At 49.7% G+C, this 15,101-nt stretch overlaps 1 protein-coding gene across 4 annotated transcripts; it reads left to right on the forward strand.

Moving 5' to 3' along the window:
* The first annotated feature begins 580 nt into the window (after positions 1–580).
* LOC109776571 (uncharacterized) lies at positions 581–9,540 on the forward strand. Of its 4 annotated transcripts, none has more exons than XM_073510418.1 (4): positions 581–739; positions 1,111–1,167; positions 2,178–2,294; positions 2,751–9,540. In XM_073510418.1, exon 4 carries the CDS (start codon positions 4,954–4,956, stop codon positions 6,382–6,384), a length of 1,431 nt encoding a protein of 476 aa, XP_073366519.1. In that variant the 5' UTR covers positions 581–739; positions 1,111–1,167; positions 2,178–2,294; positions 2,751–4,953; the 3' UTR covers positions 6,385–9,540. The 4 variants fall into 4 exon arrangements, 2 of the variants coding, with proteins under 2 accessions (XP_073366519.1, XP_073366520.1); XM_073510419.1 differs by having other exon boundaries at positions 589–739; positions 2,134–2,294; XR_005772823.3 differs by lacking the exons at positions 2,178–2,294; positions 2,751–9,540 and adding an exon at positions 1,380–2,064 and having other exon boundaries at positions 589–739.
* The last annotated feature ends 5,561 nt before the right edge of the window (positions 9,541–15,101 follow it).

Genomic DNA, 15,101 nt, shown 5'->3' on the forward strand with positions numbered 1-15,101 from the left:
CTGAATTGGTACGCACAGTCATGTTAAGTCGCAACCGTCTAATCTTATGAAGATCCAATGGCTGAGAGCGCACCCGAGCCTGCCAGGTCGCCTTCAACCTCAAGCTAAGAACCCGGGGAACACTCGCGAGCAAGTCGTAGCGCACGTTCCCACGTCTAGCATGCCTCAGAGCCCCAAAGACCATGTTGCCCCCCCTATAAAATCCCCTCGATGCCATCAGAAGCCCCCACACCACAACCCTCATCGCCACCAGGTTGTGAGGAATCGACCTGCCGCCGCTGCCACCACTATAAACAAGCGACTCCGGTGAGAACAAGTAGCGCTCAAGTCCTCCCTTTCACCTACTTGCACTATGCACTCTAGCACACCTTTCTAACATGTTGTGCATGCCCAAATCAACCCCATGATGCGAGTGCAGCACCACTTAGGATGTGTTTGGTTTGAGGGCTATCCTCCCAGGGATAGGGGTAGCCCCTTTTTTGGTGGCTGCCACCCATTTGGATCTGAGGCAAGGAAGGATAGGGTCAAACAGATGCTCCGAATATTCCCCAGAAAAAGGGATGCGGTGACTCGCGAAAAACGAGCGGGTGGCGGCAACCACCCCGCGCGAACCGTTTTTTCGGCTAGATTGGCTCCTGCTTACCCCGCGAAACCCTCACTTCCCCCCCATTGCTCGCCTCTCTCTTCCGTGCGCGGCGGCGGCGCATCTAGCAAATACTAGCAAAGAGGCAGGCCGGAGGTGAGTTCCTTCTCTGCTCGTTCCCTATCTCCTCTGCTTGGTCTCATGTGTGTCGGCGGGCCCGTTGCGGAGGGTGTTCCCGGGCGATGCGGGCAAGGATTTGAGGCGGTGGTGTGGCTGGATCTCAAGGTCGCCGGCGGCTGGGGGCCTCAGGAGGCGTGCACGTGGCTGGATCTCAAGCCTGGCGGCGGCGCAGATGGATCTGAAGGCCGGCGACTAGGGGCTTCAAATGGCGTGGGCGGCCGGTGATTGATGCGTGCGCACGGCTGCGTGTGCTAGATGTGTGCTAGTGTTCCATGCGTGCAGGGGCTGGTGGAAGCGTGGTCTCTGCTCATGTGCAGTTCGCTGATTGATTTAATTTTCTGGTGCAGGAAAGTTGAAGGCCACCGTCAGTGCATCTAGCAGCAGCAGCACAACTACAATATGAGGTTATTTCTCGCCTAAATCCTATTCTATAGTGAAATGTTTAACAGTGGAAAAAGAATGTTGGTTTGGTTCTAAGTAGTTGTCCATTTGTACACATATAGCGTGTTATTGAATTCTTGTTCGCATGTAGATGGACAGTGAGACAAAAGATAACAATGTTTTAGCTATAAATCCTGTACTGCATATTGTAGCTGAATCCTATACTGCATTCTAGATGGACAGAAAGACAAAGATGTTAATTTATGCGGCTGCGGCACAATGGTTTATCAACATGATAACATTGGTTGTTCAATCCAGAAAAAGAAAAAGGAGAGAAGCAATTATGTATGCCCCAATTGATGAGAGAGATAGGATGAGAAGAGAGTATTTTGACAACAAAATATGGAAGAATGACACAACTTGTGTGAACATGCTTAGGCTTCGGAGAGGGAGCTGTTCAACCTTAGGCATTCTTCTCTTCGTGTGACTGTAGAACGTGCATTTGGGTCATTGAAGAGAAGATTTAAGATACTTGATGATGCCACCCCATTCTTTCTCTTTCCAACACAAGTTGACATTGTTGTGGCTTGTTGCATTATTCACAATTGGGTTATAAATGATGGGATAGATGAATATATCATACCCGAGGATGAATGGGTGCCAAATATTACTCATGCTTCATCATCAAGTGGTCAAGCACATGAACATGCATACATGGTTAATTTTAGGAAAGGACTTGCTGATCAAATGTGGGAAGATCGACAAAACCATTTGCAAGGTCAAAATATGTAGTGACTACTATGTCATTTAGCTCGTTGTGATTGTACTTTGTGTTGAACTATTTTGTATGCTGAAACTTATTTGTAAGGACATATTATTTTCTAAGATTGTATTTGTAATGACTATTTAAGTTGCCGAAATTATTTTGTTATGTTCAAAACTTGTTGAAATTACTTTGTCAATGTACAAACACTTGCTGAAAATTGTAGGAAATGGCTAAGCAAGTTTCATGTACAAACAAAAATCATAATAGGACATGGAAGAGGAAGCTACAGAAATAGTGAAACTGAAGGATTTGAGTGGTGCACGATGGGATGAGGACAAGTCTATGATTGTTCTTGATCATGAGCATTACACAAATCATGTTAAGGTAACTATTTTTCTGCTCATGAGTACTTGTAATTCTTTGTTTATGCTCATGAGTACTTGCTGTAATGGGTTTCCTACAATCAAATACTTGTTGTACTTGATTCTTTATGCTCAAATACTTGCTGAAGTTAGTATCTACAAGTCCAAACAATTGTTCCAATTGGTTCTTTATGTGAAAGTACTTGCTGTAATTGATTTTGTGAAGTCAAATACTTGTTGTACTTCTTTCTTAATGCTCAAATAGTTGCTGAAATTAGTATCTACAAGTCTAAATACTTGCTAAAATTATTCTTTACATGAAAGTGCTTGCTGAAATGGTTTCGTAATGTCCGAAACTTGTACCTCTTTCTATATGCTCAAATACTTGCTGGAATTCTTCCTATATACTCAAATACTTGCCGAAATTGTTCCTTTATGTCCAAATACTTACTGAAATAATTATTTTTGGTTCTACAAGGCTCATCCAGAGGACGAACAATACCTTAACAAGACTATTATTCATTATAAGGAGATGATGTATATAGCTGGAGGGAGCATGGCTATAGGGCAATATGCAAAAGACTCAAGTGACCCTCTTTCTACAGAAGTGGTTAATCTTGAAGAAGAGACTGTCGGCGACCTGGGAACGGGGGTCCCCAGACTTGCCTGCCTGCGGCCCACGGCGTGGCTGCACCAGCGGCCCTGTACGGCTCATCTTCACCAGCAAACACACAAGACGCTCGCGAGGGGCCAAGTCTCGCGAGGCGGACGACACAAGGCCTTCTCGGGATGGCCCCACCAGGCTGGCTCGCGAGGGGCGGAGAGATCAAGGCAAGGGACACCTCGCGAGGTTCTTGTGACGCAAGCCATGACGACAGGAGCCAGGCGGGCGCCAGCGTGCAGTGTCCTCGTTTCCTCTTTGGTGCTAAAGAGGCAAGCGCAGGCGAGGAGTCCCGAGGCATCAGACAAAGGTTTCCATATTGGTGCAACGAGACCAAGACCAGCAGGACGATAGGATGGAGGTCACCGTGGAGCCCAAGACGGCGTCACCACCAGAGCCTTTGGCAGGCGAAGACCACCTTTAGTTAGGATAACTTGTACTAGTTGTCTTCCTTCGAATTTGGCCGTTGTTGGATCCCTTCCCGCTCAATATTTGGGGAGAGGACCAGGGCTTCTATAAATAGGACTAGCCACCATCGTAGCAAAGGAGGATCATTCAGATCATCCTGAACCACACAAGTTCACCAAGCACAAGAGCACCTCTCCTCAGGAGGCTGTTCTTCTCTTCTAACTGTTCATCCTCAACCCAAGAGGCAATCCACACACCACACTGGAGTAGGGTATTATACCACATCGGTGGCCCGAACCAGTATAAACTCTTGTGTCTCTCGTTCTTTGGGTTCGTCGAGCTAGGCCTTGCGCTTGTTGCGAGAGAGATCTTCGCGTGCACCCCAGTGTTCGAACCTCAAGGGTTTTGTCGGAACCCGAAATCCGACATTTGGCGCGCCAGGTAGGGGTGCGCTGAAGCTTTCCTTCTGCTGATCCGCGTCCCGTGGCTTTGTCGCATCCATGGCGGACGCTCGTCGAGCCCGCGCTGAGCGCCGGGCCCCCCTCGCCTCCCGCGTCGCTCAGACCGCTCCTGTCGGTGGGCCTCCCCGTCGTTCCCCATCGCCCGCCGCCAACGCCGCCACCGGCCCGGCGGGAAACGAGCAGCAAGCGTCCTCGCTGCACCCCTCTGTGCGGCGGGATGGCCGCACCGCCACTCCATCGCTAACCCCGGCCGGCTCGTCGTCTCACGCTCGTCGCGCTCCCACGGACGCGCAGGCCACGCTGCTCATGGCATGCGAGCTCCTGCGCTACCGCCCAGTCGATGACCTCTACGAGGACTGGCTGGACCGCATCGCCGAACTCGTCAGTGCCGCAGGGGGCTCCCCTACACCATCCCTCTCGCTGCCTTGCCCTCCGCCAGCTGCGGGCGACGTGGCTCATGGAGTGCCTCGACCACCTCTGCACCAAGAGGGCGCTCTGGCGCCAAGGCACACGGCCCCCCGGTGTGACCCACCGCGTCGGGCGCCCGCGCGAGAAGAAGGAAGCTGCCAAGAAGTTCCCCGGCCGCAAGAGAACGCACGCGCGCTCCCAGCGCCACCGCGACAAGACCGCGTGCCGCCTGCGGCGGCGGTGCGCGGGCATCAAGGGCAGGCTCCGCATCAGCAAAGGGCCCCGGTGGCCACCGCAGGCTGCCGCGCCTTCACTCCTGAGCTGCGTAGCGCCGCCTAGCCGGGCAAGTTCAAGCCAGACCTTCCTCCTCGCTACGACGGCACCCCCGACCCGGCGGAGTTCTTGCAGCTCTACGAGCTGAGCATTGAGGCGGCCAACGGCGACGAAAATTCATGGTGAATTGGTTCCCCATGGCTCTCAAAGATGGTGCTCGCTCGTGGCTCCTGAACCTGCCCCTGGGTTCGATCTCCTCCTGGGACGAGATGCGCGACCGCTTCATCGCCAACTTCCAGGGCACTCGCGACCACCCTCCGGCCGCGGGTGACCTGCGCCGCATCAAGCAGCAGGCAGGAGAGACCTTGCAGAAGTACATCTAGCGCTTCAATAGCGTTCGCCTCAAGATCCCCAAGGTGACGGACGAGGCCATCATTTCAGCGTTTTCTGATGGCGTCCGCGACGTCAAGATGAAGGAGGAGCTCGCCATCCACGAGGAGCTATGCATGGCTTTGGAGCTGTTCAACCTGGCGACCAAGTGCGCAAGAGCTGAGGAGGGGCGCCTATCCCTCCTCGAGCTCCCGGCTACCGACCTGGAGGAGAAGAAAGCCAAGGCCAAGGACGTGAAGCGCAAGGGAGTAGCCGTGCTCGCGGCGGAGCCAGATACGAAGCGCGGCCGGGACAATCCCGAGTCGTCCAAGAGCAGCCGACTGTTCTGCGCCTTCCACAACGTACACAACCACAACACCAACGACTGTCAAGAGCTCACGGCTATTCGAGATGGATGCCTCGGTCGACGTCCCGAGCGCAACGACCGGGGCTACGGCCGAGGAGGTGGACGAGGCAGAGGATGCTGGGACGATCGCGGCCCCCGCCAGGAGTGGCGCGACCGGCCTAGCGAGGACCGCTGGCAGGACCAGCCTCGTGAGGGCGCCTGGAGGGACCAGCCTCGCGAGGACCGCCCTCAGGGCAATGCTGGTCTCCCTCCGCTGCCGCCACCGCCAAGAAGGAACGACGACCACCATCACGACGAGGGGGCTGGGGGCTTCCAGGAACCGCGTGCCATCGCCTGCATCTTGGGCGGAGCTCAGGCCCCAGCCTCTCAGCGTATCTTCAAGCAGGTTGCTCGCGAGGTGAACGCAGCCCTTCCTAGGCTTGAGGCCACGTGCATGCTCATGTGGTCCAAGTGCGCCATCACTTTCAGTTCAGCGGACCAGCTCAAGTGCGCGGCCACCGCTGGCGCCCTCCCGATGCTCTGCTCACCCGTCATCAGCAACGTGCAAGTCACCAAGACCCTCATCGATGGTGGCGCAGGGCTTAATGTCCTGTCCGTCGAGACGTTCGACAACCTCCAAGTGCCATACGATCAGCTTCAGCCTACCAAGCGCTTCTCAGGAGTGACCGACGACTCCACCACCCCAATGGGGCAGGTCCGCCTCCCTGTCACCTTCGGACAACGTGACAACTACCGCACCGAGCTCATCGACTTTGACATTGTTCACATTCGTCTGCCGTACAATGCCATCCTCGGGTATCCGGCCCTGGCCAAGTTCATGGCGGTGACCCACCACGGCTACAACGTCCTCAAGATGCCAGGAGGCGGCGGGATCATCACCGTCCCCTGCGAAGAAAGAGGTGCAGTGTGCTCCCTCGAGCGCGCCTTCCAAGCGCAGCGATCGAAGACCCCAACAACAATGGTGCGTAGTACCGTCCTAAGGCCCTCCCCAAGAAGAAAAAGTAGCTACTCTGCACAGGGCCTCAGTGGAGCGGCGTCTCTGGTGGTGCAACATCCGGATTGGCGACCGCGCCTGGGGCGCCTCCCTCCCTCGCATAGGAAGGCGCGCCCGGCGCCCTCCTCGGGCAGGGCTCGGGGGCTCTCTTCTGGAGGGCCTCAGACCTAGCCAACATCACGAGGGAGGCGCTCGGGCACCACATGGAGGCGTGATTTGCGGCATGTTTCCCTCAGGAGAAGACCGGGAGAGGAGCGCCCGACGCTAAGGAGTTCATCACCAAGGTCACTCAGGAGCTGCAGGATGCAAGAGCCATGCGCGGCAACCGCCGCCCACCTGGCACAGCTCCCCATTCAGGCAAGGATGGCGGGCTGCGCGTCTGCGTCGACATCCCAGGGCTCAACAGGGCCGCATCTCAGGAGCTCTTCTGGCCTTCGTGCGTGGGACATTGCGAGGGCCCACCTCACAGCTATGTTCGCATGCCATTCGGCCTGCCGAGCGTGGCGGCCGCCTTCCAGCGCAACCTGCGGAGCATCCTGGCGGCTCAGGAGGCCAGGCATCATGCAGTCCTGGCGAAGATGGAGACGGTCCTCGAGGAGCCGCCTGGACCCCCAGAGCCTCCCAAGGCTCAGGGCCCCGATGGCTCATGAGGAGCAACCCCTTCGCCAAGCGCAGCTACCCCAACATCCCTTCAACAACGGAACCAGGTGACATTTTCCAAGTTTATTTAGCTGGGAGCGCCCCCCGGGCTGCATCATTCCCAGGACGCGTGGGCCTGCCCCTGTGGCACGTATCCTTTTACGTCTTTAGCTTACTTTGCTGGGGCGCCCCTCGGGCTGCATCATCCCCAGGCCGATCGGGTCCGACCCAGCGGCGTGTATCGTTCTTGCATTTACCTAAGCTAGTTTGCTTTCCATGCATGATCTATCTATGGTTATCACCTGCTTGACTGTCACCCGCCACGGGAGCTACACACGCTGGCACGACGCTTGTGCTTGGGTCTGTCCCTGCAACGTCGACAAATCTGAGCAGTCGAGCTCTGGCTCGCGGCACGCCCCGCGCACATCACCTCACCAGGCCCTCGGTGCCTTCATCTTCTTGCAGAGTGACCTGCGGCAGACCAGCAATCGTCGTGGCAATCTGTGTCCCTCCTCGCGCTAACCTGTAGGAACCTCCTGAGGACGACAGCAGGCGGTACCACGGGATCCTTCTTCTCCCATGCGATTCGCTTGCGCGTTGAAAGGGGGGCTCCTGAGCACCGCGACTCAGGAGCTCTTACCGACTCTCCAACCCTCACCCTCTGGCCTTGACCACGGCATCGTGACCTGGCATACCAGCGGCGACTGAGCTCGCTCGAGGGCCGGGACCTGAGGACACATAGCACACAGAAGAGCGTGGAGAAGAGGGGGAGACTCGCACGGGCCTTACCTAGCTACCATACGGCAGTCGACGCACAAGTCTGGCTCAACACACGGAACCAGCTCTGAACTGCCAAGATAAGTTTTCGCGCCCGGGTCGACCAAGCACTATGGCATAGGATCCTCACCTGTGGCAGCCTTGTTACGGCAACTTCGCCACCCTTTCCTACCTCTCGGTGGTTGCTTGAGCGCTAAAGGGGACCTCTTGAGCATCGCGCCTCAGGATCTCTTACTGGACCTCGGGCCACTCACCTCCTGGCCTTGACCATGGCATCGTGACCTGGCATACCAGCGATGGCTGCAGCCTGCCTGGGGATCGGGACCTATCGGCGTAGAGCACCAAGCTGCCGCGGGGTTGGAAAGGGGAGACTGAGCCGAACGAGACATGCGTTCGCAAGTTTTCATAATAAAGATGATATGAACAGAAGACATTACAGACCCTTTACACGCCCCCATGGGGTCCGTTTCGATTCCTCACTGGGAACAAAAGAAGGGAGTTCCTACGAGCTCTATCTACACGCGCCAGCACAGCCGACGCCATCATCAACAGTGGGCCACGGGAGGCCGACGCCAACCCCATCCAGATCAGCGACGGCGGCGGCCGGACGCTGCGGCCTTGCTCCGGGCCCGGCGAGAGCTCGGGGGCACGTAGCTGTCGTCGCTCGTCTCCGGGGTCTCGTAGGGCTCGGGAGAGTCGCTGGATTCCCAAGCGCCACCGCTGCTGCTGGAAGAGCCGCTGGCAAAGCCAGCGGCAAGCTCGGCGCTGGCCGCTGCGCCGCCCCGACGACCCTCTCCAGGGTAGCACTCCAAGCGGCGGCCTTCCGCGTCGAAGACCTTGAAGAACATCGTGGAGGCGCCATCGTACTTGAAGTGGATGGCAAGGGCGCCTTCCGCGCGGCAAACCCGAGCAACCTCGCCCAAGCCGTGGGTCATGAAGATCTTGCCCGGGGAGATGGCTTCAACCTCCGCTCCAGTCGCTGATACGTCTCCGTCGTATCTATAATTTTTGATTGTTCCATGCCAATATTATTCAACTTTCATATACTTTTGGCAACTTTTTATATTATTTTTGGGACTAACATATTGATCCAGTGCCCAATGCCAGTTCCTGTTTGTTGCATGTTTTTGGTTTCGCAGAATATCCATATCAAACGGAATCCAAACGGGATAAAAACGGGCGGAGAATATTTTTGGAATATTTGGAGAATTCTGAAAGAAAAATCCACGCGAGACGGTGCCCGAGGTGGCCACGAGGCAGGGGGCGCGCCTGCCCCCCTAGGCGCGCCCCTGACCCTTGTGGGCCACCCGTAAGGCGGTTGATGCCCTTCTTCGGCCGCAAGAAAGCTAAATTTTGGTAAAAAATCACGGCGAAGGTTTCAGTCCAATCGGAGTTACGGATCTCCATATATACACGAAACGATGAAAGGGCAACAGAGGAGAGCGCAGAAACAGAGAGAGACAAAGAGACAGATCCAATCTCGGAGGGGCTCTCGCCCCAACCACGCCATGGAGACCATGGACCAGAGGGGAAACCCTTCTCCCATCTAGGGAGAAGGTCAAGGAAGAAGAAGAAGGAGGGGGGGCTCTCTCCCCCTCGCTTCCGGTGGCGCCGGAACGCCGCCGGGGGCCATCATCATCACAACGATCTTCACCAACACCACCGCCATCTTCACCAACATCTCCATCACCTTCCCCCCTCTATCTACAACGGTCCACTCTCCCGCAACCCGCTGTACCCTCTACTTGAACATGGTGCTTTATGCTTCATATTATTATCCAATGATGTGTTGCCATCCTATGATGTCTGAGTAGATTTTCGTTGTCCTATCGGTGGTTGATGAATTGCTATGATTGATTTAATTTGCTTGTGGTTATGTTGCTGTCCTTTGGTGACAATCATATGAGCGCGCGTGTGGATCACACCATAGGGTTAGTTGTATGTTGATAGGACTACGTATTGGAGGGCAAGAGTGACAGAAGCTTCAACCTAGCATATAAATTGATGCATACGGGATTGAAGGGGGACCAATATATCTTAATGCTATGGTTGGGTTTTACCTTAATGAACGTTAGTAGTTGCGGATGCTTGCTAATAGTTCCAATCATAAGTGCATAGAATTCCAAGTCAGGGATGACATGCTAGCAGTGGCCTCTCCCACATAATACTTGCTATCGGTCTAGTAAAGTAGTCAATTGCTTAGGGACAATTTCGAAACTCCTACCACCACTTTTCCACACTCGCTATATTTACTTTAGTTGCTTCTTTATCTAAACAGCCCCTAGCTGTTATTTACGTGCTCTTTATATTCTTGCAAACCTATCCGAAAACACCTACAAAGTACTTCTAGTTTCATACTTGTTCTAGGTAAAGTAAACGTTAAGCGTGCGTAGAGTTGTATCGGTGGTCGATAGAACTTGAGGGAATATTTATTCTACCTTTAGCTCCTCGTTGGGTTCGACACTCCTACTTATCGAAAACTGTTGCGATCCCCTATACTTGTGGGTTATCAAGACCTTTTTCTGGCGCCGTTGCCGGGGAGCAATAGCGTGGGGTGAATATTCTCGTGTGTGCTTGTTTGATTTATCACTAAGTAATTTTTATTTGCTGTTCTTAGTTGTTCTTTATCTTTAGTTATGGATATGGAACACGAAATACCAAAAAAATTAGGTATACTTGCTGCTCATGGAGATGGGGAACCTCCTAAAACCCTCGATGCTGGTTATGTGAAAGATATTATGTACTACTTTAATAATCCTGAGAAAACCCCATTCAATTATGTAATGGGAGTAACGTTGGATCAACGTGAATACTTTAGGGATTACCGCTTGACACAAAAAGGGAAACTATTATGGGATCAAATTCATATATTGAAGTGGTATGCTAGGCAACTATGCTTGAGTTATGATTATACTTGTTGCTCTAGGATGAAGGCTCCACACCTTCCCTTTTCATGCAAATTTAATGATAATAAAATCTTAGCTTCATATGCTAATGGTATATATGATTACTATGATGTGGAGCAAATAGAAGAATTTGTTGCTTTTATGGGTGCTTATGAAATTGAATATATTTTAAAAGAGTTTGAAGATTTTGATGCTGCTGCTTATAGACCTGAAAATTTAGCTATCCTCAAATATTGCTATGAGAATTATGAATACAATTCTGATATTAATGCACTTATTGAGAAAGTCTTCGCTGTCCAAGAATAGACTAATATTTTGCAGGAATCTATGGAAGAAGAAATTGATGAAACTGTGAGCTCATTGGATGAAAAAGATGAGGAGGAGAGCGAAGAACAAAAGGAAGAAGAGCGGATTAGCTAGCCGTGCCCACCTTCTAATGAGAGTAACTCTTCAACTCATACATTGTTTAATTTCCCTTCGTGCTTACCGAAGGATGATTGCTATGATCCCGTTGACTCTTTTGAATATCCCTTTTTGATGATGCTTGCTATGCTTGTGGCCAAGATGCCAATATGAATTATGCTTATGGAGATGAACTTGCTATAGTTCCTTATGTTAAACATGAAATTGTTGCTATTGCACCCACGCATGATAGTCCTATTATCTTTTTGAATTCTCCCGATTTTACTATATCGGAGAAGTTTGCACTTATTATGGATTATATTGATGGGTTGCCTTTTACCGTTGCACATGATGATTTTGATGAATATAATATGCATGTGCTTGCTTCTCCTACTTGCAATTATTATGAGAGAGGAACTATATCTCCACCTCTCTATGTTTCTCACATAACAAAATTGCAAGAAACTATTTATACTATGCATTGGCCTTTACTATGTGTGCATGAATTGTTCTTTTATGACATGCCGATGCATAGGAAGAGAGTTAGACTTCGTCATTACATGATATATGTTACTTTGTGCTCACTACTAAATGCTAAATCATTGTTAATTAAAATTGGCTTTGATATACCTTGGGATCCGGGTGGATCCATTACTTGAGCACTATATGCCTAGCTTAATGGCTTTAAAGAAAGCGCTGCCAGGGAGACAACCCGGAAGTTTTAGAGAGTCATTTATTTCTGTCGTGTGCTTTTATAAAGTTTAGAATTAAAAATAATGTGCCAAGGTTTGCCTTTAGGATGTTTACGATGCTTGTTGGTTTGTGCGGTGCAGGACAGAAACTTTGGCTGTAGTGCGCGATTTTACATTTTTTACTGGAACGTCAAATGGTTCTGATTCTTTTTGCACTGTCTTTCCATACAAATTTTTTATTTCCTAATTTTGGCAGAAGTTTTCAAGTATCAGAAGTATGGTGAATGTTCGGATTATTACAGACTGTTCTGTTTTAGACATATTCTGTTTTTGATGCATAGTTTGCTTGTTTTGATTGAAACTATCAATTTATATCAGTGGATTAAGCCATGAAAAAGTTATACTACAGTAGACACAATGCAAAAACAAAATATGAATTGGTTTGCAACAGTACTTAGAGTAGTGATTTGCTTTATTATACTAACGGATCTTACCGAGTTTTCTGTTGAAGTTTTGTGTGGATGAAGTGTTCGATGATCGAGAAGGTCTCGATATGAGAAGAAGGAAGAGAGGCAAGAGCTCAAGCTTGGGGACGCCCAAGGCATCCCAAGTAAATATTCAAGGAGGCTCAAGCGTCTAAGCTTGGGGATGCCCCGGAAGGCATCCCCTCTTTCTTCAACAAGTATCGGTATGTTTTCGGATTCGTTTCGTTCATGCGATATGTGCAAATCTTGGAGCGTCTTTTGCATTTAGTTTTCATTTTTCTTTTATGCGCCATGCTGGTATGAGATAGTCCTTGGTTGATTTATAGAATGCTCTTTGCACTTCACTTATATCTTTTGAGTATGGCTTTATAGAATGCTTCATGTGCTTCACTTATATCATTTGAAGTTTGGATTGCCTGTTTCTCCTCACTTAGACAACCGCCATTTGTAGAATGCTCTTTTGATTCACTTATATATATAGAGTGTGGGAATATGTTTTGTAGAAAGAATTAAACTCTCTTGCTTCACTTATATCTATTTACAGAGATGACAGGAACTGGTCATTCACATTGTTAGTCATAAAATCCTACATAAAACTTGTAGATCACTGAATATGATATGTTTGATTCCTTGCAATAGTTTTGCGATATAAAGATGGTGATATTAGAGTCATGCTAGTGGGTAGTTGTGGATTGTAGAAATACTTGTGTTGAGGTTTGTGATTCCCGTAGCAGCACGTATGGTGAACCGTTATGTAACGAAGTTGGAGCATGAGGTATTTATTGATTGTCTTCCTTATGAGTGGCGGTCGGGGACGAGCGATGGTGTTTTCCTACCAATCTATCCCCCTAGGAGCATGCGCGTAGTACTTTGTTTTGATGACTAATATATTTTTGCAATAAGTATGTGAGTTCTTTATGACTAATGTTGAGTCCATGGATTATACGCACTCTCACCCTTCCATCATTGCTAGCCTCTTCAGTACCGCGCATTGCCCTTTCTCACCTCGAGAGTTGGTGCAAACTTCACCGGTGCATCCAAACCCTGTGATATGATACGCTCTGTCACACATAAGCCTCATTATTTCTTCCTCAAAACAGCCACCATACCTACCTATCATGGCATTTCCATAGCCATTCCGAGATATATTGCCATGCAACTTCCATCATCATCATATACACGACTTGAGAATTTATTATCATATTGCTTAGCATGATCGTAAGATAGCTAGCATGATGTTTTCATGGCTTGTCCGTTTTTTGATGTCATTGCTATGCTAGATCGTTGCACATCCCGGTACACCGCCGGAGGCATTCATATAGAGTCATATCTTTGTTCTAGTATCGAGTTGTAATATTGAGTTGTAAGTAAATAAAAGTGTGATGATCATCATTATTAGAGCATTGCCCCAGTGAGGAAAGGATGATGGAGAGTATGATTCCCCCACAAGTCGGATGAGACTCCGGACAAAAAAAATAAAATAAAAAATAAAAAGAAAAGAAAAGAAGAAAAAAACAAAAAATGAGAGAAAAAGAGAGAAGGGGCAATGTTACTATCCTTTTACCACACTTGTGCTTCAAAGTAGCACCATGTTCTTCATATAGAGAGTCTCTTGATTTATCACTTTCATATACTAGTGGGAATTTTCATTATAGAACTTGGCTTGTATATTCCAACGATGGGCCCTCAAATGCCCTAGGTCTTCATGAGAAAGCAAGTTGGATGCACACCCACTTAGTTTCAGTTTGAGCTTTCGTACACTTAAAGCTCTAGTGCATCCATTGCATGGCAATCCCTACTCCTCACATTGACATAAATTGATGGGTATCTCCATAGCCCGTTGATTAGCCGCGTCGATGTGAGACTTTCTCCTTTTTGTCTTCTCCACAGAACCTCCACCATCATATTCTATTTAACCTATAGTGCTATGTCCATGGCTCACGCTCATGTATTGCGTGAAAGTTGAAAAGGTTTGATAACGTCAAAAGTATGAAAGAATTGCTTGGCTTGTCATCAGGCTTGTGCATGATGTGAATATTTAGTGTGGTGAAGATGCAGCATAGCCAGACTATATGATTTTGTAGGGATAACTTTCTTTGGCCTTGTTATTTTGAAGAGACATGATTGCTTTATTAGTAGGCTTGAAGTATTATTGTTTTTATGTAAAATGATAGACCAATACTTTGAATCACTCGTGTCTTAATATTCATGCCATGATTAGACATATGATCAAGATTATGCTAGGTAGCATTCCACATCAAAATTATCTTTTTTTATTATCATTTACCTACTCGAGGACGAGCAGGAATTAAGCTTGGGGATGCTGATACGTCTCCGGCGTATCTATAATTTTTGATTGTTCCATGCCAATATTATTCAACTTTCATATACTTTTGGCAACTTTTTATATTAGTTTTGGGACCAACATATTGATCCAGTGCCCAGTGCCAGTTCCTGTTTGTTGCATGTTTTTGGTTTCGCAGAATATCCATATCAAACGGAATCCAAACGGGATAAAAACGGACAGAGAATATTTTTTGAATATTTGGAGAATTTCGGAAGAAAAATCCACGCGAGACGGTGCCCGAGGTGGCCACGAGGCAGGGGGCGCGCCTGCCCCCTGGGCGCGCCCCTGACCCTCGTGGGCCACCCGTAAGGCGGTTGATGCCCTTCTTTGGCCGCAAGAAAGCTAAATTTTGGTAAAAAATCACGGCGAAGGTTCCCAGTCCAATCGGAGTTACGGATCTCCATATATACATGAAACGGTGAAAGGGCAACAGAGGAGAGCGCAGAAACAGAGAGAGACAGAGAGACAGATCCCATCTCGGAGGGGCTCTCGCCCCTCCCACGCCATGGAGACCATGGACCAGAGGGGAAACCCTTCTCCCATCTAGGGATAAGGTCAAGGAAGGAGAAGAAGAAGGAGGGGGGCTCTCTCCCCGCGCTTCCGGTGGCGCCGGAACGCCGCCGGGGGCCATCATCATCAC

Source organism: Aegilops tauschii, chromosome 3, assembly GCF_002575655.3.
Source record: "Aegilops tauschii subsp. strangulata cultivar AL8/78 chromosome 3, Aet v6.0, whole genome shotgun sequence".
Lineage (NCBI taxonomy): Eukaryota > Viridiplantae > Streptophyta > Magnoliopsida > Poales > Poaceae > Aegilops > Aegilops tauschii.